The sequence below is a fragment of the Antechinus flavipes genome, chromosome 4 (genome assembly GCF_016432865.1).
Source record: "Antechinus flavipes isolate AdamAnt ecotype Samford, QLD, Australia chromosome 4, AdamAnt_v2, whole genome shotgun sequence".
NCBI lineage: Eukaryota > Metazoa > Chordata > Mammalia > Dasyuromorphia > Dasyuridae > Antechinus > Antechinus flavipes.
Genome location: NC_067401.1, coordinates 109,609,794 through 109,636,188, shown reverse-complemented (window position 1 = coordinate 109,636,188; position 26,395 = coordinate 109,609,794). Strand labels below are relative to the sequence as shown.

Genomic DNA, 26,395 nt, shown 5'->3' with positions numbered 1-26,395 from the left:
AACCGGATATGGCAATGGGTCAGCTACCTGGGCTATCTCATCCACCAGTCCCTGATAGCCATCCGCAGAAGTCACAATTCCCAAACTCTCAAGGTGGCGAAGGTTCTTCAGGATTCTTCGTTGCTTTTCTCTTATTGACAGGAGGGATTGAGCAGCCAGCGATCGACGACGTTTCAGTGGCTCTGGGATCTGGGTCTCAAAGGCTTGGCGACGGGACATTAGTATGTGATGAGCAGTTTCCTGAAGAAGAGGAGAGACACAAGATTCCTACATCATCCACCACTATTCCTCCTGCCAGGGCAGCCCTGGAGAAGAAGGAAAGGAGACTGCTGGGTGGGGCATCTTGACTTCAGAGGTAAGAAGAAAAAGATAGAAGATCCAAGATCCAATTTCTATTGTGGAAGCCAGATTAGGGACCCGCATCCCTTTTTTTTTGCTATCGATCTTTGGAAAGGTAGATTAAGCTATATGGACCTTCCTTTCCCCTCATTTATAGGGCAGCTAGGTGATGCAGGGGATAAAGCACTGGGCATGGAATCAGAAAGTCTCATCTTCCTGAGTTCAAATTTGGGACAAGTCATTTCACCATGTTTGCCTCAGTTTCCTCATCTGTATAATGAGCTGGTTTTCTTTGTCAAGAAAACCCTAAAATGGGGTCAGACAGGATGGAAAACAACTCATCAATACATTAGGGAGAAACATGACTAAGATGGTAAAAGTACAGGGGACTCTTCATGACCCTGTGAACCCTAGCACGCTAATACTCTCAATGAACTTTTCTTGGCAAAGATACTAGAGTGGTTTGCCATTTCCTTCTCCAGTGGATTAATCACGCAGCTAGTGAATGTCTAAGGCCACATTTAAACTCAGGTCCTCTTGACTCCAGACTCAGAGTTCTATCCATTGAGCCATGTGACTATTCCTCCTTCTATCCATCCAGTACTGAGAGCATTTGTCCTATAGCATGTGCTTTCTCTCATCCAGCAGAGGTGGGGCAGAACCCCTTCTTCCATTGCTTTTCCCTCCAGACTCTGGGTAATCAGGTGAGGATGGGGTACAGATCAAGGACTGAGATGCCTCCCCACCTACCCCCAGCTCAACCTCACCTGTTCTCCTGATGGTAAGAGAGACAGGATGTCCTGAAGGGAATCTCCTGCCTGGAACTGGATGATATCAACCAACATCTGCTTGGTGCTGTGGAGGAGAATGGGATGGATCCCCTTGATGTGAGGGGAAAAGGGGGCAGTACAGGGTCATTGCTCTGCCTCAGGGGTGTTTGGTGGAGGATAGGAGATTCAATCATTGGCATCATGGGGCAAAGAGGCAGTAAATACATAAGATTGAACATTAAAAAAAAATCCCTCCTCCATCAGTCCCTTCACATGGCCTGTCCCAGAGATCCCTATGACAGAATCACAGAACCTTAGAATTGGAAGCAGCTTTAAAAGTGTCAAAGTCCATTCTACACCCAGATAGACACCCCCTTCACAACATTCTTGACAAGTGATCATCTGGCTTTCATTCAGCGACCTCCAGAATTAGGCAGCTAGCCTATTCATTTTTGGACAGCTCTATTTACAATTCCCTATTTACAATAGGGAAACTATTTAATAAGCTTGATCTCTAAGTCTTTTTTATATTAAGGTGACAGAGAAGCTTTTCAGCTCACTCTTTACTATTATCTCCCAACTATCTTTAAAAAATCTCATCCCCTCAAGCTTCAACTACAGAGAACAGAGGGGAAGGGGAGGCTCTATTCTTTAGTTCAATGATTGAATGAGAACAAGAAACCAATGTAGCAGAAACTGAACATTCTCATAAGTGAGTCGACATGGAAAGGCAGTTGAATAACCAAGTTAGGGTGTCACCTGTCTGAGGGGCAGTGGGGATGACCTGGGTACTGCTCACCTTAGCAAGAGGCTCTTGACATTAGTGTCTTCAGGGTCAGTCTCGAGTCCCTCAAATTTGTTGGTGAGTGTCAGAGATATTTCAAACTGGCTCATGTCCTGGTTTCCATCTGAAGCTAGATTCTCACCTAGAAAAGGGACAGGATAGGGAGTCAGGGACACAGAGTATTCTTGGGTTTCCTTTCAGTCCCTCTGAATCTCCCTCTTTTCCTCTAACTACTGGAAGTCCACTCCCTCTGGGAAGACTTCGAAGAGCCAAAGGGTAGGGAGGATTTGTTCTGGCCTCTTTTTGTCATTTCCCACCTGAAATAGCAAAATATGGAAAAGATAAAGGAGGAGTCGGGGCCTGTTTTACAAAACTGATTTCCACTCTCATTCTGTCTTTGATCTGTCCATGTTCATGCGGTTGTTCCTTTCCTGGGAGGACAAAGTGTAAATAAGTACACTGACATCTCTGGTGATCTAAGATTTGCAAAGGGTTTGCCTTACTCTTGTAAGGTAAGGCACATGAACAAACATTATTATTTTTACTTTACACATGAGGAAATAAAGATTCACAGCAATGATGTGCCTAAGATCACACATTAAGTAAGAATCAGAGCAAGATGTGAACACAGATCTGAGTTGGGAAAATGCTACTCCTTTTCTGTAGAGGTTCGAACTGCAGTACTTACTATCAGGCATGACTGTTGTATTGTTTGAGTTTCCCTAATCCTTTCTTTTTTAAAGTTTTTATGGCAAGGGATTGGTCCAGTGGTTGGGTAATATATATAGAAATAAAAATTAAAGGCAAAATATCAATAAAAATGAGATGTAAGACTAAAACACAACAGAACACTAAGCCTTCTACCTATAATTGTAGAGTGGTTTCTTCTTCTGCAATGACCCCCCCCCCCAAAAAAAAAAAAAAAAAAAAAAGCAAATATCCACTAAGTGCTTTTATAATTTGCAATAATGGTCAATGTGGAAATTTGATTTGTGTGACTTCAAGTTTGAAATGGATTTTGTATTTTCAATGAGTGGAAGGAGAGAGAGAGAATTTGGAACTGAGAATAAAGTTGGATTAAAAAACAAAACAAAAATGCAGTTTACAATGTACTAAAAGTTAGTTTCTATTATCTGATGTTCATTCCAATTCTATGATTTATAGGGTAAAAGTAGGGTTCTCTTCATTGTATAAATGAAGAAACAGGATCAATGGGGCTTAGGGACCTGCCAGAGGTCTCCCAGAGCTAAAGCTTCTGGCTCCTGACCCAGTCCCTTTTTTCTTGAATCCTAGGGGGCTCCTGGCTGTGCTCTTTGTTCTGTGTTACAACAAGAGGCATCCAAGACTTTATACTGAGATTGGGTATCTTTCTTTACAATGAAGTCCAGCACCTGGAGTCAGAGGACCCAGATTCAGATCTTAAACCAGACCACTGCTAACTGTGGTCTGGAACAAGGTACCAGACCTCTCTCATCCTGTGTACTTGTGCTTGCAGGGATGGGAGGAGGAAGAAGGTGCCCTGTATGTGGGAGCCAATAAGACAATTTTTTATGCTAAAGACATAAGTAGCTACTATAGAAATGCTTATTCCCTTCCTTCCCGGGCTGATTGCTGATGAGGGTTGTCACCTATCAGGGCTGGGATGGTAGGTAGCTCCCCAAGATCCTCTAAGAGCTCATGCAGAGGGTCTCGGTGATCGGGTGCGATTGAGTCCTGATGTTCCAGTAACAGCTATGAAGGAAAAGGGAAAGAGGTCAGAGTTGGGGCCTAGACTCAACTTCAGATAGTACTCTCATTCCCCAGTTATCTTAGTCCCCACCATCTGTCACAAGAGGCCCAGGGGCATCTTAGATGGCAGGGTGGCCCAGAGCATCCTAAATGGCAGGGAGGGTGCCAAGCCCTCTCCCTACTCCCCTTCCTTACCCTGTGAGTATTAATAAGCTCTCCCACAGTGATGTAGACCATAGGTTTGGCCACAGCCACCATATCTGAGTACTCATCCATGGCGAAGCGTTCCTCGGGCTCTGGTACCCGGCAGGCTTTGTAGATGAACTTCCTATTTCAGAGAGGAAGGGGGAGAAGTATGAAGTGAAAGACTAGGAAAGCTCTCCAGCCTCATGGTTTGTTATTCCAACATAATCCCCCACACACTTCCTACCACCCCCAGAGACTTATAGTGAGTTTTAAATCAAGGCCAAGTCTCTCAGATTCTTCCTCTCCTTTGACCTATTCCATTTTTCTACGCCACCTGACACTCTATAACCATAAGAGATCAATAGTCCAAAGTGAACATTTTATAGAGTATAGTAAAAAGATCAGCATCCGAAATCAGGAAATGTGGGTTCAAATTCCAACACAAACAATGGCCAGCTTGTAGGACCTTGGGCAGATTATTTAACTTTTTCATCTTCAGTATTCTCCTCTGTAGTATAGGAACCATAATTCCTAAACAACCTTCCTCACAGGATTGTTGTAGAAAAAAGCTTTCTATCCACTTTAACATAATAGAAAAATTTAAGTTTTTAAAGACTTTTTTCAAGGTCATTCTACCAACAAAGAACTGTTCCCCAATGAATTTTTTTCCACTGAACACCCAGAATTCTCCTATAAGATGATTCTGATTTAAAAAAAAAAAAATTAGGATTCTGATCAATGAATTTGGGCATGCAAAAACTAGAAAAAGAACAAATTAAAAATCCCCAGTTAAACACCAAATCGGAAATCCTTTAAAAAAAAAAAATCAAAAGTGGTGCAGTGGATAGAGCACCAGCCTTGAGATAAGGAGGACCTGAGTTCAAATCTGCCTTCAGACACTTAACACTTCCTAGCTGTGTGACTCTGGGCAAGTCACTTAACCCCAATTGCCTCAGCAAAAAAAAAAAAAAAAAAAAAAAGTGAGATTAATAAAACTGAAAAACAAAACCTACTGAATTAATAAAACTAGAATCTGATTTTATGAAAAAATAAAAACCAATAAAGCATTTGTTAATTTAATTTAAAAAAGAAAAGAAGAAAACCAAATTACTAGTATAAAAAATGAAAGGAGTGAATTCACCATTAAATGAAGAGGAAATTAAGACAATTGTTAGAAGCTATGTGTCTTCTTGACACAGGAAAAGGAAAAAATGATAAATATTGGAGGGGATATAGGAAAACTGGGACTCCAATGTATTATCGGTGGGATTGTGAAATGATCCAACCATTTTGGACTATTTGGAGCTATGCCCAAAGGGTTATCAAACTGTCCACATACCCTTTGATCCAGCAGAGTCTCTTCTGGAGCTGTAACCCAAAGAGATCATAAAATAGCATGTACAAAAATGTTTGTAGCAGCCCTTTTTTGTAGTGGGGCAAGTAGCTGGAAATTGAGTGTATGCTTTTCAGCTGGGGAATGGCTGAATAAATTATGGTATATGAATGTGATAGAACATTATTGTTCTATAACAAATGATGAGCAGGCTGATTTCAGAAAAGCTTGGAAAAGACTTACGTGAACTGATGATACTAAGTGAAATGAGCAGAACCAAGAAAACATTGTATCCAATAACAACTAGATTATGTGATGATCAATTGTGATAGACTTGGCTCTTTTCAACAATGAGGCGATTCAGGGCAATTCCAATAGACTTGTGATGGAAAGTATCATACACACCCAGAAAAGAATTATGGAAACTGAATATGGATTAAAGCATAATATTTTCACTTTGTTGCTGTTTGCCTGCTGTTTTATTTTTCTCATTTTTTCCCCCCTTTGATCTGATTTTTCTTGCACAGTATGATGAATATGGAAATATGATTACAAGAACTGCACATTTTAACCTATATTAGATTGCTTGCTGTCTTGGGAAGAAGGAAGGGAGAAAAATCTGGAACATAAGGTTTTGCAGGAGTGAATGCTGAAAAGTATTTTTGTGTGTATATGGAGAAATAAATACTATTAAAAAATGTTACCCACATCAACAGAAGAAGAAATAAAGTAGTTAAATAACAGTCTTAGAAAAAAAAAAATTGAACAAGTCATCAATGAACTTCCTAAGAAAAAAAAAAATCCCCAGGACTAGATAGATTCATAAGGGAATTCTACTAAACATTTAAAGAATAATTAACTCAGTAAACTATTTGGAAAAATAGGTGAAGAAGGAGTTCTACTAAATTCTTTTTTTGGACACAATTCATACCCAAACTAGGAAGAGTCAAAACAGAGAAAGAAAATTATAGACCAATTTCTCTAATGAATACTGATGCAAAAAATTTAAATAAAATACCAGCAAAGAGACTATAGCAATATACCACAAGGGTCATATACTATGACCAGGTGAGATTTATGCAGAAATGCAGGTCAGACTCAAGCTAATAATGAAGCATACTATCTGCCTCCAGAGAAAGAATTGGTATTTACTGAATCCAGACTGGAGATGCTATTTTTCACTTTCTTTCATTTTCTTTTTTTACTTGAGTTTTCCTGTACAAAATGACTAATATAGAAATGTTTTACATATTTGCATACATATAACCTACATTTAATTGCTTGTTGTCTCTGGAGAGGAAGGAGAGGGAAGAATAGAATTTTAAACTCAAAACTTTAAATAACTATTAAAAAAATTGAAAAAAGTTGGGGGAAGAGGATTTTGGGTGTGCCAACTTTGGGGGAGGGAGAAGATTCCCACAGAAGCTGACGACAAGGGGAGCATGACCCACAGACCTGAACTTGAGGTGTGTCTCCTCCAAGTAGGAGTTCAGAACCCGAAGGTGCCCATTCTCTCCAGAGAAGGGCTTGCCGGCTGCGGCATGTTGGAGGAGCTGGGCCACAGCTCCTAAGACATGACGCTGGGAAGATGTCAGGGCACCACCTGCTGTGAGGTCCACAATATCGAAGGCATCGGGGGCTACTACAGCTGGGTTCAGGAATCGGTAGTACAAGAGGTTCCCCACTACCTGAGGGTGTAGAGTACAGGAGAGAATCACATGTTAGTTCCCACCAATGTCAGAGCCCTCTGGGACCTTTGGGGTCCAGTCCAAGTTCCTCCTCAAAGGCACTTGCCCAACATCACACAATAAAGCAAGCAGAGCTGGGCCTGCCTCCCTCAGCAGAGTCCTAAAATCCATTTTTTTTTAAGCCTCAAAACTTGGGTCAATTTAAGTCTCCTTTCTTGGAGTTCTCTTCTTCCCTTCTGTTCTTCTAGGGAGAGCTCTGGGACCAATGAGGCTAAGAAAGAGGCTGTCCTATTTGGTGAGAAAAACACAGACGGGTGACCCTGACCATCCTAGGCACTCACCTTACAGATCTCACTTTCTGTAGCACTGGGAAACTTCTCAGCCAGAGAAGTCTTCAGGACCTTTGCAACATAACGCATCCCATACCTGAAACAGTAAGTAGAACAGAGGGCTAAACATGTCGCCTTCTTCATTCCTTTCCCCAATCCTCAACAGCAAATGCACCAAGTGAGAGAACTTTACTCTTTATCATCCAGATTTATGCCCTTTGATGTCACTTCTGAAAATGAAGATGGAAGGATTCCTTCTAAGCTTCCAACTGCACCTCTCCCCCACCCCCACTTCAGATCCCTTTCATACACTTTTTGCATCCCCACAGTCACTACTCTCCAATCCATCCTGTACATGTCACCAAATTTACCTTCCTAAAGCATCGTATTCCTTCCCTGCTCAAGCATCTCCCACAGCTCCCTATTACCACATGTCCAACGTTCACACAACATATGCAAACCTGGAAGTTCATCAAACCCAGGAATCTGAGAAGTCTCTAAACATGGCACTGAGAAACACCCCATGGAAGGATGCAGATGCTTGCCATGGTTAGCTGGCCTCCAAGGTCAAGGATTAACCAACCAAGTAGGAAGCCTTCACTGAGCATAAAAGTATATGTCTGGTCCTTTGATAAAGACATACCTCCAACAATGTTGGCAGTGCCCGAATGTTAACAGCAATTTTTATAGCTGGCATTTATATAGAGCTTTGAGTATGCAAAGTGCTCTACATACAATGACAATAATAATTAACACACATAGCACTTACTGCATATGCCAGGCTCCATGCTAAGCACTTAATTATTATCTTATTTGATTCTCACAATAACTATGGAGGGAGCTGCTACTATTGTCTCAATTATACAGATAGATCTCAACTTTGCTCTCTCAGAACTAGATAAATTGAATCACAAAATAAATAAGAAAGAAGTTAAGGAGGTAAATAGAATTTTAGAAAAGTTAGGTATGATAGACCTTTGGAGAAAATTGAATGGAGATAGAAAGGAGTAGACTTTTTTTCTCTGTGGTTCATGTACACAAAAATTGACCATATATTAAGGCATAAAACCCCCCAATTATACAGATGGGGAAACTAAAGTAATGGGAGTTAAGTGCCTTGCTTAGATTAAGTGTCACCAAAAAATGAACTCAGGTTTCAAATCCAACATTCTATTCACTATGTTACCATATTGTCTTCCTAGAGTTTTAGTAGCAGAACATTTCATCTGCATGCTCTCACTTGATCCTCACAAAATCATCTTTCCAAAAGCCTACTGTGATGTCTCATCTTGGTATGTTCCTGAAGGCAGCATCCACGAGGCGTAAAAGACTTCAGTCAGTCAACAATTAACAAACATTTATTAACATTTAAATAAGCTATTAGCATTTATCTGCATGCTAGATGCTGTGGATACAGAGAGATCTCCAGGAGCTCACATTTTAGTGGGGGAAACAGTACGTAAATAACTATATAGGTAACACCTCAACAGGGGGCCTGGAAAAGGCCTCCTGTACAGGGTGAGGTTTGAAGTGAGTCTTGAAGTCAATCAGGAGGCAGAGCATTCCAGGAAATAGTGAAAAGATACCACAAAGGAGTCATCTCTTAAGACTGGATATGCAGGAAGAACCAGACTTGTGGAGAGCTCTAAAATCCAGCTAAACAGTATGCATTTATTAAGTACTTACCGTGTGCCAGACACTAGGCTAAGGATTGTAAAAGGCTCTAAAAGCCAAATAGAATTAGTCAAAAAGTATTTATTAAGCAATTACTGTGTGCCAAGGACTGTGCTAAAGCTTGGGTATACAAAGAAGAGCTTTCAAAGAGTTCACAGTCTAATGGGGATTTTATAGTTAATCCTGGGGGAGACATTGGAGAGTGAATTGGTCAATTTGTATGGAAGATGGATAGAGCAATAATCCCGAGGCTATTGCAATAATCAAGGTATGAGATGATGAGGACCTATATACCAGTCCTGCCACAGTTGTGGCAGGGTCAGAGGAGAGAGGGACAAATACAAGAGATGTTACGAAGGTAGAAACCCCAAGAGGCTTCCTCTGGCCACTTGATGAGTTCTTTTTCCAGAACAACATATAAAATAAAGAAAAAGTATAAACTATTCTTAGTCTTATTTGGATTCTTTCTTCTCCTACCAGGACAAGGTCAGAATGATGGCAAAGGAAGCAGAAGATGTTAAGAATCAATTTTTAGACCATCTATAAACATTAACTTGGCTGTTGATATTCTCAGTGAGAAGTTGTGATCTAGTAGATATTTTCCTGGAAAAAATGAATTAGGCACGGGATGATCCTTGTTAGACACATTATAGTGGGGATTCCATTTGGAAATGGATTACACTAGACAGCTACTCGCAATTTCTGTAATTTTGACATTTTTACTGTAAATGAAACCATAGAATAAAATGAATGAATGAATGAATGAAAGGATGACTTTCTCCTCGAAGAGACAAATGGAGGAGCTGATGAGACTTGGTTTTATTGTGGTCTGAGGGCAATAAGAAAACAGCTTTTTGATAGGATATTTGGTTATCTTATTTTGTTGTGTTGATAATAAAAATTGGAAGAAAAGATCATCATGAAAATAACTGTAATTTATATACTAACAGTTGTAGAGAAAATGGAAGTAAAGAAATTTTCTCAAGAATCAACACATACTTTCATGCTTGTTGATCTCAAGTCAAAAATGGGCTTAGGGAAAATGACAAAGAAAAATGTTGGAATAGAAAACTTGGTTCAGGATTAAGAAACAAGAAAGGACAAAGGCTCAAGACTGAATAGAAGCCTCATGCCTACATAACGTGACTATTTTCTTCAACAATATGAGAGGTATTGGACACTGAGAACACTGAATAAAAATCATCAAAAAATGAAATGTATTATATTCTAACAGACAGGAAATGACTGGTTACAGATGTGGGAGCTATTTCCAAATCAGTTGAATATATTCATTTAGATCATCAAGGAAGCACATAGGAAGGACCAAGTGGATGAAGGGTATGTATTGTCTGGACTATGATATGTAGTTGGAGAAACAACCCAAGGAACTGGTCCATTAAGAGCAAAAAACAAAATCAAAAGCAAACTAAATGTTTAGAAGAACTATATACACGTAATCTATACTGGATTACTTGTTGTCTAGGGGAGGAGAGAGAAAAATTTAGAATACAAGGTTTTATAAGGGTGGCTGTTTAAAATTCTCTTTGCGTGTATTTTGAAAAGTAAAAAGTTATCATTTTTAGAACTTGAGGAATAATACACACAAAATTAAAAAACTAAAACAAATTGAGAAGGTAAGATATTTTTAAAACTTCCATGTAGATAAAAGAAAAATCAACATAGATTTTGCTACAACCGAAATCAAGAGTCTAAAACCCATGTCAGAGAGCAAACACTTGACATTCTTGACAAGTAAAGGGAGACAAGAGAATATAAACTTGTTTGACACAAGATTATAAGTATCATCTCATAAAATAGTGGAAACAGTGGGAAGAACAACATGTTTGCAGAGGATACTTTGCAAGAGCCCAACTAGCCAGAATATCCCAGATACATTTTAAAATTTAAGTGGAATAACAATAATAGCTGGCATTTATAAAGCATCTACCAAGTGCTGGGTACTATGTCAAGAACTTTAGAAACATTATCTCATTTGATCCTCGCAATAACCTTGGAAGCAAGTCATAGAAGATTCTTCAAAGAATCAAAGTTATGGGTCTCCTAGAAGACAACCCAGTGGTACATGGTAAGTAGAATGTGACATATCAGCAATGAAGAAGTACATTAGAGAAGGGGCATAAAGGACACCATTAGAAAGAAATGGAATGAGAAAAGGAAGCTGAGAATGTACTCCAAAAGAAGGCCCTCAGGACACTGGGTGGACATCACATGGAGAAATTATGGGTGAATCTGAGCAAGAACTGCACAGTGTGAGGAGTAGATGGGTGAAGATCTGCATCACAGAAGGAAGCACTCACATGTAGAAGACCACAGATTCTATAGAATTGTAAACTCCTGGAGGGCAGCTAATGATTTGTTTTTGTCTTGGTATTCTTAGCTGCCAGACACAGTAACATATACAGTGGTAGATTATTTAATGAATACTTGTTAAATAAATCAACCTACCCAAATGTAACACCCTCAAGGGAGATATTGTCCCATTTTACAGATGTGGAGACTGAAGCTAAATTCAGTCTTAGCTGTCTGAGGTCAAACAGCCAGTAAAACAAGCAGAGTTAGACCCAAGAAACAGCCTTGTCTTTAGACTCTTAAGTACAGCATTCTTTCCATGTCATCCAATTCTTTATGACCCCATTTGGGATTTTCTTGGCGAAGATACTAGAGTGATTTGTCATGTCTTTCTCCAGATCATTTTACAAATGAGGAAACTGAGGCAAATAGGAGTAAGTGACTTGCTCAGGATCACACAGCTTGTTAAATGTCTGAGGTCAAATTTAAACTCAGTGACACTTAGCTGTTCCTCCCTGATAACGTGTTGTCCTTAATAGCCCATTCTGAGTCTGTTCACGAATTTATTTCTACAGACCCTTCCTGAGCTCACCTCTTGGGGATGGAGACCACCCTAAGGCTACTCTGATTTGTGTACTTCTTGCCTCTTCCACACTTTCAGAGGAGGTCCCTTGTCTTCTATTCTAAGTTCAGTCATAACATGTATGTTCTGGTTGCCCAACTCAACTAAAATCTCAATTGTCTTACACTTCACCTGCATCTTCCACCCAGCACATAGTGTCAGGCCCAGTGCTCAATAAACGTCCACTGGATAGAATGAATACACAGATGGATGGATGGACCGGATGAATGGATTGGGCCCTTACTTTACCCAGACAGGCCATGATTTTAGGAACCTTGAGAGACAGCATGGTGTAATGCAAAGAGAATTGGATGGGGAATCAGGAAGATCTAGATTCAAGCCCCAATTCAGCCACTTACTAGTTTGGATGGCCATTCACGCCATCTCTCTGGGCCTCATCTATAAAATGGGGATAAGAATACTTATACTACCTACCTCACAGAGTGGTGGTGAGGAAAGATGTTTTGTAAACTTTAAAGCACTCTAGGAACCTGGGCTACGACTGTTACTATTATCTCCTCTAAACCTTTGTCTTTCCAGGCTGAAAAGTTGGGTATTTTCAGTCTATTTTTATGTGGCAAATCTACCTATTTTCTCCTTCCTCCTGCCCCTCTGCCCCCATTAAAAATAAGTATTCTTCTCTAATCCTTCTCTGGCACCATCTGGTCTTTTAAGTGCAGTGACCAAAACCACAGGGTATCCCAGATCTTTCCCAGGTCTGATTCCCCAGAAAGGACCTTTAAGGCACCCTTGTGCTTATCCTGACTCCTCCCTGGATGGCTCCACCCCTCCCAAAATTCTTTTGGACTAAAGTGCCCCCTTTCTGCTGCCCATATTCAATTCCTTCCTAGATCTACTCAATTCTTTCTTTCTTGAGGATCCTTCCAGCTTGACAGCTCCTAACCCTTTTATTCCAAGCCGCCCCTACCTACCCCAAACCTGAAAGAATTTTCCCCAATTCAAATCTCTGCTTGGGTAAAGAGCCTACATACGGGATCTGATCCACAGATGAGGTGATAGCTGCAAGAAACTTCTCTGTCACATTAAGAAGGTTTCGTAGGCTGATGTCCATCCGTCTCTGGACCTCCGGATGACTCAGAGCCTGCTCAGGGGTAACATCATAGGGGAGATGGCTGTGGACAAAGAAAGTCAAGGGCTTGTTCACTGAGCTACTTCCATGGCCTAGAATTACATTGCAAGGAATGCTATCAATCCCAAGGAAATCCGGTCCTCAAACAAATCTACACAATGAACTGGAATTGTAAGACTTTGCTCAGAACAACCCAGGCCATCAGAGGGGATTAGACAACATCTAAAAAAAGAGATTGGGCAAAGTAGGAGAGATTCTAATGGGGGAGGGGTTTAGGGAAAAGAAGACAGAAACGGGATGAGAGAACCTATAGATTTAGGGAATGAGCCCCAAAAGGGACAAGGAAGGAGAACAGAAAAGATGGGAAGGCCTGGGTCAGAACAGAGTCATCCTTCCCCTTCCTTCAGTCTGAGAAACATCTTCACCCTGTTTACATGACCTAAGGGGCCACCCACTCCTGAGATGTTGGATGGGGCAGCATCCCATTTAGTTACATTTGCCTCCTAGGTTGCCAACAGCTGCACACAAGTGTCCATACCCCCAGCCTAGCAAGCCCGACAAGTCATATATCTGCACCAACTTAGCAACTGAGCTCCTTTGCATATGGCTTCATTTGCATAATTCCCCTGAAAATCACCTTCAAGGAATATCTCATCTTGACCTTTCCCCTCAGACCCCACCCCTTCATTTCTTCATCAAAGCTGACACCTAATTTGCACCACTTGTTTATCACCTTCAAAGGTTTTCCATCCCACTGTGTAACCCAAAACCAAGGCAATCCACCAGCTCCCTACTTGCTCACCTCCGCTGCCCAGTCTGGGCCTCCATCTGGTTGACCCAGGTCTTATAGAGATGAATGGGGTCAGTGTGGACATTGAGTGTCTTGTCTTCAAGGACATTCTGGATCACTCCGCCCAGGATTTCCCGCAAGGCACTCTGTCCCCGGCCATTGCGGTAGAAGCTCACCACCAGCTTGACAACTGTCGGGTTGCCCATCGCCATATCCTGGGGCTGTTCAACCTTGGATCTACCACACAAGGGGAATACGCTTTTCACTCTCCATAAGACACCACACTTCCCACCGGGACACGGGACACGGGAGGAAGTTGGGCTAGATATGACTTCTAAGGTTCCTTCTAAATCTCACTATCCTTTTTAACCCTTGCCTAATATATCAAGGTCTCCTTCCTTAGGAACTTGGCTCTGGGGTTTCCAATGCTTAGGAAGTCCCTTTGTCTAGCCTAGTCCTTCTTGCTAATGTGTTCACATATAGTGCCATATCTTGTCCTTGCCAAATGGCCACCACGAAATCACCTCACCTTTGACCCAGAGTAAGAAGACAGGGAAGGAGTCACAGGGCCAGTTCTCCCCTCTCATACCTGAAGAAATGGTCATTTTGGTGACTCAGGACTTTCAGAAATAAAGACTCCCTTGGGAAGAGGTTCTGATACCTTTTAACCCTGAGTCCTTTCTCATGTCTGCCTTGTTATTCTTGGTGTTTTCCTTTCACACCCCACCTTCCTGTCACACTTACTTGATTTCCTCCTGGAGGGCAGTCTTAAAAAGCTGGAGAAGGAGGTAGGCTTCTCGGCGATTGGAGGCATAATTGTACAGGGTAAAAATGACCGACTCCATAAATTTTGTGGTCTTGTTCTGTGGCATCTGGAAGATTAGCTTGGCCAGGTAAATGGGCTGGGTCTGCAGGAGAGAGGGACAGCAGTGGCTGTAAACAGTAGCAAGAGGGCTATAGATAAGACCCATAAAAGGGGTACCTTTAAGGTGGTGGAGAGATCGCTGCCACTTGGGGCAGGTGAGAGACAGCAGCTTACTGAAGAAGGGAGACAGATGTGATAACCTCAGGTCACTGAAGAAATCAAGGGAGAAGTCACCAGGATGCTACATTACCAGCAAGGCTGACTTAAGCAGAGGTAGGAAGATAGATATAACCTTGGAGGCCCCAATGCTTAGGGGAGCTTGGGGGGGAGGGGGCAGAGGGCAGGGCTTCCTTCTCTTTCCAGTGTCCTCTACTCACCTGGAGCAGGTAAAAGAGGTGCTGGTAGGCCTCTAATTTCTGCCGTTTCTCTTTGCTCAGTGACTTTAATCCTTTCCGCCTGTCTGGCAACATCATGTCTGACAGATGCTCCTTGTTCTTCTTGGTCAGCTTCTTGCTGTGTGAAACAACCTCCTGGGGGTGATAAAAAGAGAGGAAAACCTCAAGATCCAGCCCAGAACATATGGTCTGATGCTGGGGTTGGGGCAGGGTAGAGCTCACCTCTTAGCAGCCTAAAGCTGCAATTTAAGGCATGGATGTGAACCTGCGGCGATTGATAAGTAGAGGAAGAGTAGGGAAAGGTTTTTATAAAAACAACAGCAACTAGCATTTATAGAGTACTTATTATGTGCCAGGCACTGTACTGAGAACTTTATAGTTATTATTCTCAATAATAATAATAATTACTATGAGTATTATATAATAAGATGAGAAGTGGAATAGAATGGAGGGTGAAGATCAGGTTGAGGAGAGTGGGTAAAGATAATAAAGACAACAGCAACCAGCATTTATAGAGTATTTACTATGTGCCAGGCGCTGTACTGAGTACCTTACATTTATTATTTCATTTAATAATAATGATAAGTAACATTTATATACAACCTATTATGTGCCAGGTACCAAATACTCTACAATTATTATCTCAATAATAATGATAGCTAACATTTATATGGTATCTACTATTTGCCAGGCAACAATTATACTTAATAATTATTATTTAGAGTATTTATGTAGCAAGATGAGAAGTGGGACAGAATCGAGGGTGAAGATCAGGTTAAGGGGTGACTTTTCAATGGTCACTCTTACTGAGAATGGCATACTTCTCTTTCTATCTTGAGGGAAAAGGGGTACAAGGAGGGATTCTCTTTGGGGGCTCTCTCCTGGACTCCATCTCCACCAAGGATAGTAGGGAACAGAGTAGAATTTGACTAGAATTCTTTGACTAGAATGTTCTTGCTACAAAGAAGATTCAAACCAGAATGAGAAACTGGGAGAATTAATGAAATCCAGCTGTTTTAAAGAAGATGGCAATGATCTGATTGGGAACTCCTCCTAAGATGCAAGGGAATGGCCAAGAACACACCTCAAGGGCCTAATAGTCTAAGCTGGGAGCCCATACCAAGGAGAATAATGATGTTAATTCACATCCATATAGTAATGTGAAGATTTACAACCCATTCTCCCCACAACCACCCTGTGAAGGAGTCCAATCTTACAAATGGGGGAAGGGGGGAAGTGACCTCCCCTCAAGGCCATATTTGAACTCAGGTCTCATGGCAGTGTGTTCAGGGCTCTATTCCCTGCCTACGAACACCATGATGTTCCTGAGGAAGGCAGGTTAGAGCAATGATACAGATCACTATGAGTTATGATTGTGGCCGCTAGTGCGCAGAGTGGCTTGGCCCTAACTTTGGGCTCAGACGTTTATTAGCTGTGTGTCTCTGGCCATGCTCTTATTTGCCTCAGTTTGCCTTGGTTTACTCAGTTGTGAAAGGGGGATAATAACAGCACCTCTCTTCCAGAGTCACTGTAAAGATTAAATAGGATAATAATTGTAAGGCGCACTTAGCACAGCACCCGGCATATAACTGCCTTCTATATGTGATGATGGTCTGGAACTAGACGCTGGATGTGGGCTTGACGGATTACCTGCAGTGTGATTCTGTTCTTCACCAGCAGCCCAATCTTGATGTCCATCAGGTTGAGGTCCTGCTCCAGTTGTTGGTTGGACCGGATTTTCCTGACCACCTCCTCTTGTAGTTTTAGCAGCTCAGCCTCTTCCCAGAAATCTTGCTGCCTCTGATCCAGGAGGTGGGCAAATCGACACACCACACTGAGAGGGGGGTGTTGATCGTGGACTAGAAGGAGACAATGTGGGGGGGAGATGAAGGCTAGGAGAACCCTCCTCAGTTCTCACCAGGCCTCATATCTCTTGCCACCTCATTCCATTCTGTTCTTTGTGGAGATGGGAGACCATGCTCCTAAATACATCCCCTTTTATAAAGTAGGATCCTCACTCTCCACCCTGACTACACCATTAACTTTCCCTTGACATAGCTAATATTCTTGGAGCTGTCTGTGGCTATCTACCACTAGAAACTTTGGATCAATCATCCACCTACCTCTAATACATACTGTCCATTCCCATGTTCCTCAGATTCCTTAGTCCTGTTCCTTTCTTTCTATTCAGACATTCTCATTCTGAGATAACTGAGATAACAACCTGACCAGTCTTTCCCCAAGGATACCCATATCATACCCAGATGCTCAAAATGGCTTTAAAAAAAAAAAAGTGCCTGTTTTGTTTTTTTTAAGATTATACATGTATATTCATTTTTTACATATTTCCATATGAGTCACTTTGAGAAAGAAAAATAAGAACAAAAGGAAAAAAAACACACACAAGGAAAAAAAGGTGAAAATTATATGCTTCAATCTGTATTCAGTCTCCATAGTTCTCTCTCTGGATACTGATGGCATTTTCCATCCAAAGTCTACTCAAAGTGGCCTTTTTTTGGTTTTAAATACTGTCTTTTGTTGTTGTTGTTGTTTTGAGGCATTTGGGAATTAAGTGGCTTGCTAGAAGTGTTAAGTGTCTGAGGCCAAATTTGAACTCAGGTCCTCCTAAATTCAAGGTCAACATTCTATCTACTGCGCCATCTAGCTGCTCTCAAAGTGACTTTTTAAGGAACTATTTTAGTCCCATTTGTTGTCCTGTCCCCAGACCTACAGTTCCCTCCAATGATCATTCCCCATCCAATTCCAGTTCCCTGGTTTGAGCTCATGGGGTCATAGATTTAGAGCTAAAAGGAATCTTAGAAACCACGGAATCCAAACTCCTCATTTTACAGATGAGGAAACTGAAGGAGAGAGGTCACAGGTCTTGTCTAGTGGCTAGTAGGTCTGAGGCTAGATTTGAACTCAGGTGTTCTAGACAATGCATCCACCTAATGGCCTTAAAAAATAAAAAGAACAGAGGATGGTATTTGTGCATTCAGATGAATGAAAAAGTTCAGCACCTGACCACTTTCTGGTGATAGAGCTCTCAAAAGCTGACTAGGCTGGATCTAAGATAATAGACACAGACTGCTCATTAATGTATTATGATAAAATCTATTAATTTTTTATAGAGTCTAGCTATTAATCTAAGCCTATTCTATGATAGCAGAAAATAGCTAGAAGCTTCAGAGCAGAAGCTTCCCAAGAGTTAGGATTGTGTCTCCTTTTGCCTAAAGATCTTCCCTTAAATCAAAAGAAAAATTCAGGAATGATGGAGGTTGCCTGGAACTGTCAGATGATGAAAATTAAACCCAGAGAGGTAAAGCAGCTTACCTAAAATCATATAGCAATCTCACTACCAAAACCAATAAAGTGAACTGCAAACCAACTTACCCAGCATCCTATAATCATCCCGGGCTCTCCTGGCTCGGAAAAATGCCTGGATCTTCACAACTGAATTAATCTATTAGTGGGCAGAGAAAGAGAAAATTATCTTTCTTCCTCTTCCTTTGGTTGCATGGATTAAAAAATGGCACCCAAGGAGGATGAGGGGCTAGCACTTACATTCTCTTGGAAAAAATGTAATCTTTCCCGATATCTCTTCCGAGCCACCCACATCCGGGCACAGGCCTGGATCTTTGAGAAGGAGATACAGTATTAGAGACATGCTATCCCTGTCAAGGCTACATGCAAACCCTTGCTCTCAGATTGCAGGGTGATGTCCCCCACCCAGAATTCAGAAAATGTAATAACAACTTAAACAGAAATCCAACAGGAGTTTAGAGATCCTGGCTTCCTCTCTTAGGCTCAGACGTATTTCTAGTCACAAGTTTTTTTTTTTTTTTGTATTATTAGAGCTTAGCACAACGTGGCACATGTTGTATTGTTTTTCAGTCATTTTTAATTTGTGCAGGATTCTTTGTACCCTATTTGGGATCTTCTTGGTAAAGATATTGGAAGGGTTTGCCCATTTCCTTCTCCAGCTCACTTTACAGTTGAGGAAACTGAGGCAAACAGCATTAAGTGACATGCCCAGGGTCACCCAGTTAGCTGAGATTGGATATAAACTCACAAAGATGAGTCTTCCTGATTCCAAACCTGGTGCCCCATCCACATAGCAGGTGCTTAATAATGTTATCGAGTTGAATTTCCTTCAATAATCTAGGGAGGATGATCTAAAAAGCCCTTTCCTATAACACTGGGATGCAACAAGGGCAGGGAAACAGATCTGCTTAGAAATGACTAGCGCAGCATTGCCATCCACTCTGAGTAAGCGGAAGGAACAAGAATGAATAATTGGGAATTGGCTGTCTAGGTTCCATTTTCCAGATCTATATTGATAGATAGCATGTGCTGTACTACTCTGAACAACCCACTTAACCTCCCCAGGATCTCTGGATTGCCAGCCTTGAAGGGCTATGGAGAATTTTATAGGACCACATGATTTAGGGCCATAAAGGCTATTTGAGGTCCAATACCCCATTCTATGAAGGAGGAAATTCAGAGCCAGAAAGGAGGGACTTAGGGAAAAAAAGAGGGTGAGGGTAATAATTTATACATATATATATATATATATAATATATATATATATATATATATATATATTTATATAATAATACTAATTTAACAGTGGTTAATCAACTTATGCAAAGCCATTCACCCTGGTTAGTCCCTGTGTCTCCTTACTCTCAGCCTAGGGTTGACCATAAGGCCATTTCCTCTAGACAGTGCAAAAAAGGGAGATTAAAGAAACTGCTGCTAACGGGTCCCTCATAGGGAGAAAGAGAAAGTCCCCAGAAACCCAACCATGGGTACCTTCATCACAGATGCCACATTTGCCTTTAAGAATCTCATTCGTTCTTGATAGATTTTTCTCTGCTGGTAACCTCTCCAATGAGACTGTTAATAGAGAAAAGAAATTGTCTCATCTGTCCCCACCCCTGTTCCCTCCTCCAACATGAACAGCCCACGAAATCATATCCCATCCTCAGATGCTCAGGAGTGAGGGTGCAAACCAGGAAAGATAGAGAATCTACTTGTTTCCAAATTCAAATTCAACATTTAAGTGACTACAATAGTGTGAAGTGAAATTCACACTAAGCTAGGTCTCACTCTATGCAAGGGTGAAAAATGACAGTCCCTGGTTTCAAGGAACTTATGTTCTACCGAGACAGTTGGAGGAGATGGAGGGGAAGCACAACATGGATTCCCAAAAATGTGGTACCAGGCAGGGAATAATGGAGTAAAGGAATTATGCAGACAAAATGCTCTAGGAAAATCTGGAGGCAATCAGGGATGACTTCGTAGAGAAGCTTTGTATGATATAGAGAGAAATGAAGGCACTGTCATCTAAAAGTAAATTTTCATTCAACAATATGAATCTGTAGAAGACCCAGTCTGCAAAGTTTATCCCTGCATGTCCCAAATCATTACCCACCAGTGTCATAGACTAATACCCCTAAGAGCACATAGTTAATAGACATAGATTGAGAGTTGGAGGGGCCTTAAGCATTGTGGAACCCAATCTCCTAATTTTATACATAAGAAAATGAGGCCAAAAAAAGATTAAAATACTTGCCCAATATCACAAAGGTCATAAACAATAAGGTCAAAATTTGACCCAAGGTGACCTGATGCCCAAATTAGCAATCTTAATTCCATACTGCTTTCCCTTAAACAAACATCATACATCCACATAAATCTTTATATATACCAAAGAACAAACACTCATCCAAACACACTCAGGAAGACTCTGTATTCTCTCACATAACAATATATCCATATTGAATACACATAGAATCGTCCATAAATATTTGTGTGTGTGTATGCATAGATGCATATATACATGCCTATATATGTAAACATACATATATCTATATATATATACACACACACACAAAACATGTATATTTAAATATAAAAAATAGGCAATATACATATCTAAAGAAAGTGGTATATATTAGACAATGCAAACTGGATATCCAGTAGATACCTTAACTCAATATATCTAAAAGAGAATCATTATCTTTCCCCCTGAACCGTCCCGCCATTCCTCCCTTCTCTGATACTACAAAAGGATCACCATCCTCCCAATCCTTGAGACTTATTATCTCTCACCCCCACCTTTTTCCATACTCTGTCCCAATCCAATCTGTTGCCAAGGCCTGTTGGTTTTACCTTTGCAACCTCTCTTGAATAGACTCCCTTCTCTCCTCTGACACTCCCACTGTTCTGGTGTGGAGCCTTATCCTCCCACGATCAGATTATGTCTGGATAGCCTGCTGGTGGGTCTGTCTGCCTTGTTTCTGTTATCTCTAATCCATTCTCCATTAAAGTGATTTTCCTAAAATGTCATGTCATTCTCCTACTCAATAAACTCTAGCAGCTCAGTGTTGCCTCCAAGAGCAAATACAAAATGCTCTTCACAACCAAGCCCCCCCCTCCTACTTTTCCAGTCTTCTTGAACCCCATTTCCCTCTTACCCCCAACATGTACTTTTCTTTTTTTTAATTTAATTTTTTTATTATTATAGGTTTTTATTTCCAAGATATATGCATAGGTAAGTTTTCAGCATTGACAGTTACAAATCCTTTTGTTCCAACTTTTTCCCTCCTTCCCCCTCACCTCCTCCCTCAAACGGCAGGTTGACCAATACATGTTAAGTGCCAACATGCACTTTTCAGTCCAATGACACTGGCCTCCTGGATGTTCCACAAACAAAACATTCCATTTTTGGCTTTGAACATTTTCATTGGCTGATTCCAGCTCTCACTCCTCCACTCCACTGACCACTTTCTATAAGAAGCCTTCTCCTGCCCTTCTTAATTGCAATGCCTTCCTTCTATTATTTATTTAACTGGCATTTAGTTTACATTAATTGTTCCCCCCTTTAGCTAGTGAGCTCCTTGTGGGCAGGGGCTATCTTTTGCCTCTATTTTTATCCCTAGGGCTGGCTTAGCCTGGCACTTAGTAGGTACTTCTTAAATGTTTACTGATTGATAGATGTATAATGTATACCAAATCTATCTATATTTCCATGCCCAGCATTATACTACTATAATTACATACCACCAACCCACATAAATACCATATAATCAGTAGTCACACTCACATACCTATACAATATACACCTTCAAACATACATACATACATACATACACACACACACACAAACCTAACACAAACATATAGTCTTCGTGCGCACACACACACACACACACACATCCCCAACACAAACATATAGTCTTCATGCACACACACACCCAACACAAACATATAGTCTTCGTGTGCACGCACGCGCGCGCGCACACACACACACACTACCCTCCTATCCTTTCTTCCTAAAACTCAGGTCTCCTAACTCTAAGGCTGTTGCTCTTTCTAGTCAGACCACATGTAGGAAAGCAGGAGGTTAGGCCCAGACCATGGGAGCCCTTAAATGTGAAGCTGAGACTGGGCTTTCATTCAGTAGACTATGGGACAGTTGTTGATATTCAGTCATGTCCAAATCTTCATGACCTTGTTTGGGGTTTTCTTGGCAAAGATACTGGAGTGGTTTGTCATTTCTTTTTCTAGCTCATTTTATAGATGAAACTGAGGCAAACCCAGTTAAGAGACTTGCCCAGAGTCACCCAGCTAAAAAGGCTCTGAGAAGAGATTTGAATTCAGGCCTTCCTGACTCCAGGCCCAGTGGACTATCCACTGTATGTCCTAGCTGATCTTTAGGCAAGGGGAATGCTTATTGAATTAAGGGACCACCTCACACACACATACACACATACACACCCCAACAAATCTAAAAGGTGAAGTGTCTCAAATCCTTGGCCCAAGGGGAATATAGAATGATAAAGGAGAGGAAAAAGATAATGATTTAAGGAAAGAATGACATTTTTGATAAGATTGACCCCATCCAAAATAACTTACTCAAGATATCTATTGAGAAGGCTTCTGGAATAGCAACCTTGAGCATGTTTAGAAAGGAGGAAAGAGGCAGAAGACAACTTCTGTACTTTGCCTCTCTCACTTCACCCTCTCCACGACCCCCTTGTGGAATTTCTATCCCTTCTCTTACAATCTCCTTTCATTTTGTTCTTTGGGCAGACAAAGGATTTCCATTTTCTGTGGAATAATCCTTTGGGGACCCAAAGACAATTTAGCTCAGTATAGAAGATGGGGTGAGATGCTGAAAATTCAAAAAAATCCAGAGTTTTGAAGAGCTCTACCTGAATCTTGATAATGGCTGGGAGCCAGATCTTTAGGAAGTGAGAATGCTTGGCAAATTCCTGCCGAACAAGAAAGCCTCGCATCCGGGCCTGGAGCTGGATGACAAAGTCAACATTGGCCCTCCAAAGCTGGTGTCGGTCATAGGCGGCAGTAACTGTTGTGATTGCTGCCTGTGGAAAAAGAATGAATGGTAGAGAGGGTTAAAGTGACCTGGCAGGTAGTTGGATTGTCATGGTCAAGTAAAGGTAAAGGAAGTTTTCTCTCTAGCTCCCACTTCAATGTCCATCTATCACTTTGATCATTCACTCTGCCTATCTCCCTCCCTCATGCTCCTATAGTACTTTCTTCATTCCTGGAGCACTTAGTAGATCACTGCCTTTTGAGCTAGAATAGAAATCAGGATTATTTAGATCATTTTTTAGGGGATCTAGTTTAGGGGAAATGTCTTGTCCAAAGTCACATGGCTAATAGTGATGGAGCTATGTTTAAAATATGACATTCCAAAGGTATAACCTTTCAGAAGAAGGTAAGCAAAAAGAACTGAAGGAGAGGCCTGGGAAATAATTTTCAAAGTATGGTATAGAGATATATGATAGTGATGACGGATTTCAATTTTTTTTGACATCTGTTAGCACTTTTTCTGCCCAGAGAAGGTGAGCTAATAACTTTTAAATATATTATTTTTTGTTAAGTATTTTCCCCAATTATAATGAACAATTTTGAGTTCCAAATTTTCTCCCTTCTTCTGCCTTTGAAAAGGCAAGTGATATGCTGATTATATAAGTAAAGTCATATAAAACATAGTTTCACAAGCTAATCACTTTTGAACTTGCCCTTTCTGACCTTCTAATACTTCCAAAGATAGATGAAATGATAGGAGGAATGTCTGTTCTAGATTTGAACCTCACCAAAAAGGACAAACTGGTTTCTAGGGACAGGAATGGTGGGAAGCTTAGAAATGATAATAAGAAAACAATGCAGTTTCTGTCATCAGATTTGGGGAGAACAGATTTCAAAAAGTTCAGGAGAAGGGTAGGCAGGAGACCAGAACTAATATCCTACAAGGAGAGGCAGCTCAATTTTGATGAAAATGAAAACAGGGGGCTGTCTGAAGAGCTTGATGTAGATATATATGGAACTCAATGGCCAAGTTGGGTTTTTTAAAAGACATGCACAAAACACAAGAGGGCAAATAATAGAGGAAGACAAAATCATAAATCTGAAGATTATCAGAGGTACACTGAAGCCATTAAGGAAGGCTAAAATGGCAGAATTTCAGTTGGTCAGTGAACATCTAGAAAAGGAAGCAGTGATCCCAAAGAGCCATCAAGAACAAGCCATGCCAGACTAAGCTCATATTCCTTTTTGACCAGGTTACTAGGGAAAATATTATGATTTACTTATATTTTAATTAATCCTGACAAAAATCTCTCATGCTGTTTTAAGGGAAAAGATGAAGGTTGGAGACTCTAATATATACAATATGCTTAGGTAGATTTGAAAGTGGTTAAATAGCTAGGCCCAGAGAGTTTTTTTTAAATGTTTCTATGTAAATTTGGAAGGTCTCTTGCAAAAGTGTTCCAGGTCTCTGTACTTGGACCTACATATATTAATTGATTTATAACTCAGATAAAGTCATAGAGAGAATGTTTAATCAAATTTGCAGATGACATAATGTTGGTAGATATAAATTAGCATGTTAAATGAGAGTCAAGATTCAAAAAGATCTTTTAGATTAGAATCTGAGCTGAATCTTTTTTATTTGGAGCTGCGATTTCGTCTGTGCCAAGAACTGTCAATTTGGAAACTGTTTATAAAAGCAACTCTTTGGTAACTTGTAGTCATAGAGTTTCCTGGTAGTAGTAAGAGGTGGAGAGACTTGACTGTAGTTATAGTTAGTATGTGTCTACAATCAATATTTGAACCCAAGTCTTCCTGACCAATATTGACTATCTGGCTCTCTATCCATCATATCATACTACCAAATCTAAGATTAAATTAAATAGGGATAAATGCAAAATCTTTTACTTGTGTGTTTTTTTTTTAAATTAACTTTACAATTAAAAGATTAAAGAAGAGGGTAGGATTATACAGAAATTCATCAGAAAAAAGTTCTGAGATTTTAGAGACTATAAGCTCAAAATAAGATATAAAAATATTTATAGTAGCATTTTTTTTGTCGTCGCAAAGAACTGGAAACATAGCTGATGTCCAATAATTGGGAAAAGGCTACACAAAAATTGGCGTATGAACTATGTGAAATAATGAATATGAAAAAGAACTCCCACCTCACCAGTGAAGAAATCCAGGTCAGTTATGCCTTGGAGGCTTCAGGAGAGGATTGGAGGGGAAAGAGTGGGAAGAGAGGCTAAAACCTAAAGTGGGTACCCCATTTTAGGAAAGATACTGCTAACATGAAAGGCATCTAGAAGATAAAAATCAGGACATGGCCAACAGCCTTAAGATCAAGTCATATAAAAATCAGCAGACAGATATAGTAGGGATGTCAGGGTAAAGAGGAGGAGAAGACTGAAGGGGAGCAGGAGACTGCCTTCAAGCATCCAAAGGGCCGCCACACAGAAGGAGAATTGGTCTGGCTCTGATCTTGGAAAGCAGTGTCTGATAGTAGAAGCAGCAAAGAGACAAAATTAGGCTCGATATGATGGGAGCACCTGCTGGCAGTCAGATCTATCCCAAAGTACAAAGGGCTGCCTCAAAGAGGAAGCAGCCTCCTCCTCACTGGAGTTCTTCACACCAGCTCTTCTTATTTAGGTGAGGGCCAAACTAGATGATTTTATGATCTAGAGTTGAAGGTTCCTGGCTATGGAATTCTTTTCAACTTCATTAGCCAGACTGCTTGAGTCTAAAGTTCTCGGGGAAGCCCCAGGGGACCCCCTCCCTCCCAGTTTCCAAGCTACTTGACTTTAGGCCACGAGGGCAAGCACAGAAGCCTCCTGATCTTTGAAAGAAGGCAGGCAAAAAATTAGGAACCTCACTAGGAGTAGCTTATTGTGACTGTGATCAATCCATAATCAAGTCGGGAGGTTTTAGCCTCCCTTCTCACTAACCTGGATCTCTTCACGGGTGAGGTGGGAAGTATTTAGGGTACAATCAACAGGGCGTTCCCAGGTCCCCTGGAAAGTTTGCAGGTGGAAGTAATAGGCAATGCCATCCTTCGTCTGATGCTGGACCCAGAAGAATCTGTTTCCTAAAGAGAAGCCATAGAAAAAGGTAGAAGGGATAGAGAGATTTGAAGAGATGGCGGGACA

The 26,395-nt window shown here is 40.8% G+C and overlaps 1 protein-coding gene across 1 annotated transcript in view; it reads right to left on the bottom strand.

The window, feature by feature from the left end:
- The window catches only part of IQGAP3 (IQ motif containing GTPase activating protein 3), a 58,125-nt gene that overhangs the window by 4,780 nt on the left and 26,950 nt on the right, over nucleotides 1–26,395 (bottom strand). The window contains exons 17-33 of the mRNA XM_051993784.1: nucleotides 26,195–26,334; nucleotides 23,126–23,296; nucleotides 19,719–19,802; nucleotides 18,468–18,539; nucleotides 18,297–18,366; nucleotides 16,554–16,762; nucleotides 14,886–15,038; nucleotides 14,388–14,551; nucleotides 13,656–13,880; nucleotides 12,756–12,896; nucleotides 7,170–7,254; nucleotides 6,596–6,828; nucleotides 3,817–3,949; nucleotides 3,522–3,624; nucleotides 1,909–2,035; nucleotides 1,107–1,194; nucleotides 28–240 (exon numbers count right to left, since the gene is read on the bottom strand). Of these exons, the coding sequence (XP_051849744.1) occupies nucleotides 28–240; nucleotides 1,107–1,194; nucleotides 1,909–2,035; nucleotides 3,522–3,624; nucleotides 3,817–3,949; nucleotides 6,596–6,828; nucleotides 7,170–7,254; nucleotides 12,756–12,896; nucleotides 13,656–13,880; nucleotides 14,388–14,551; nucleotides 14,886–15,038; nucleotides 16,554–16,762; nucleotides 18,297–18,366; nucleotides 18,468–18,539; nucleotides 19,719–19,802; nucleotides 23,126–23,296; nucleotides 26,195–26,334 (2,411 nt within the window). The remainder of the gene's footprint in view (nucleotides 1–27; nucleotides 241–1,106; nucleotides 1,195–1,908; nucleotides 2,036–3,521; nucleotides 3,625–3,816; nucleotides 3,950–6,595; nucleotides 6,829–7,169; nucleotides 7,255–12,755; nucleotides 12,897–13,655; nucleotides 13,881–14,387; nucleotides 14,552–14,885; nucleotides 15,039–16,553; nucleotides 16,763–18,296; nucleotides 18,367–18,467; nucleotides 18,540–19,718; nucleotides 19,803–23,125; nucleotides 23,297–26,194; nucleotides 26,335–26,395) is intronic.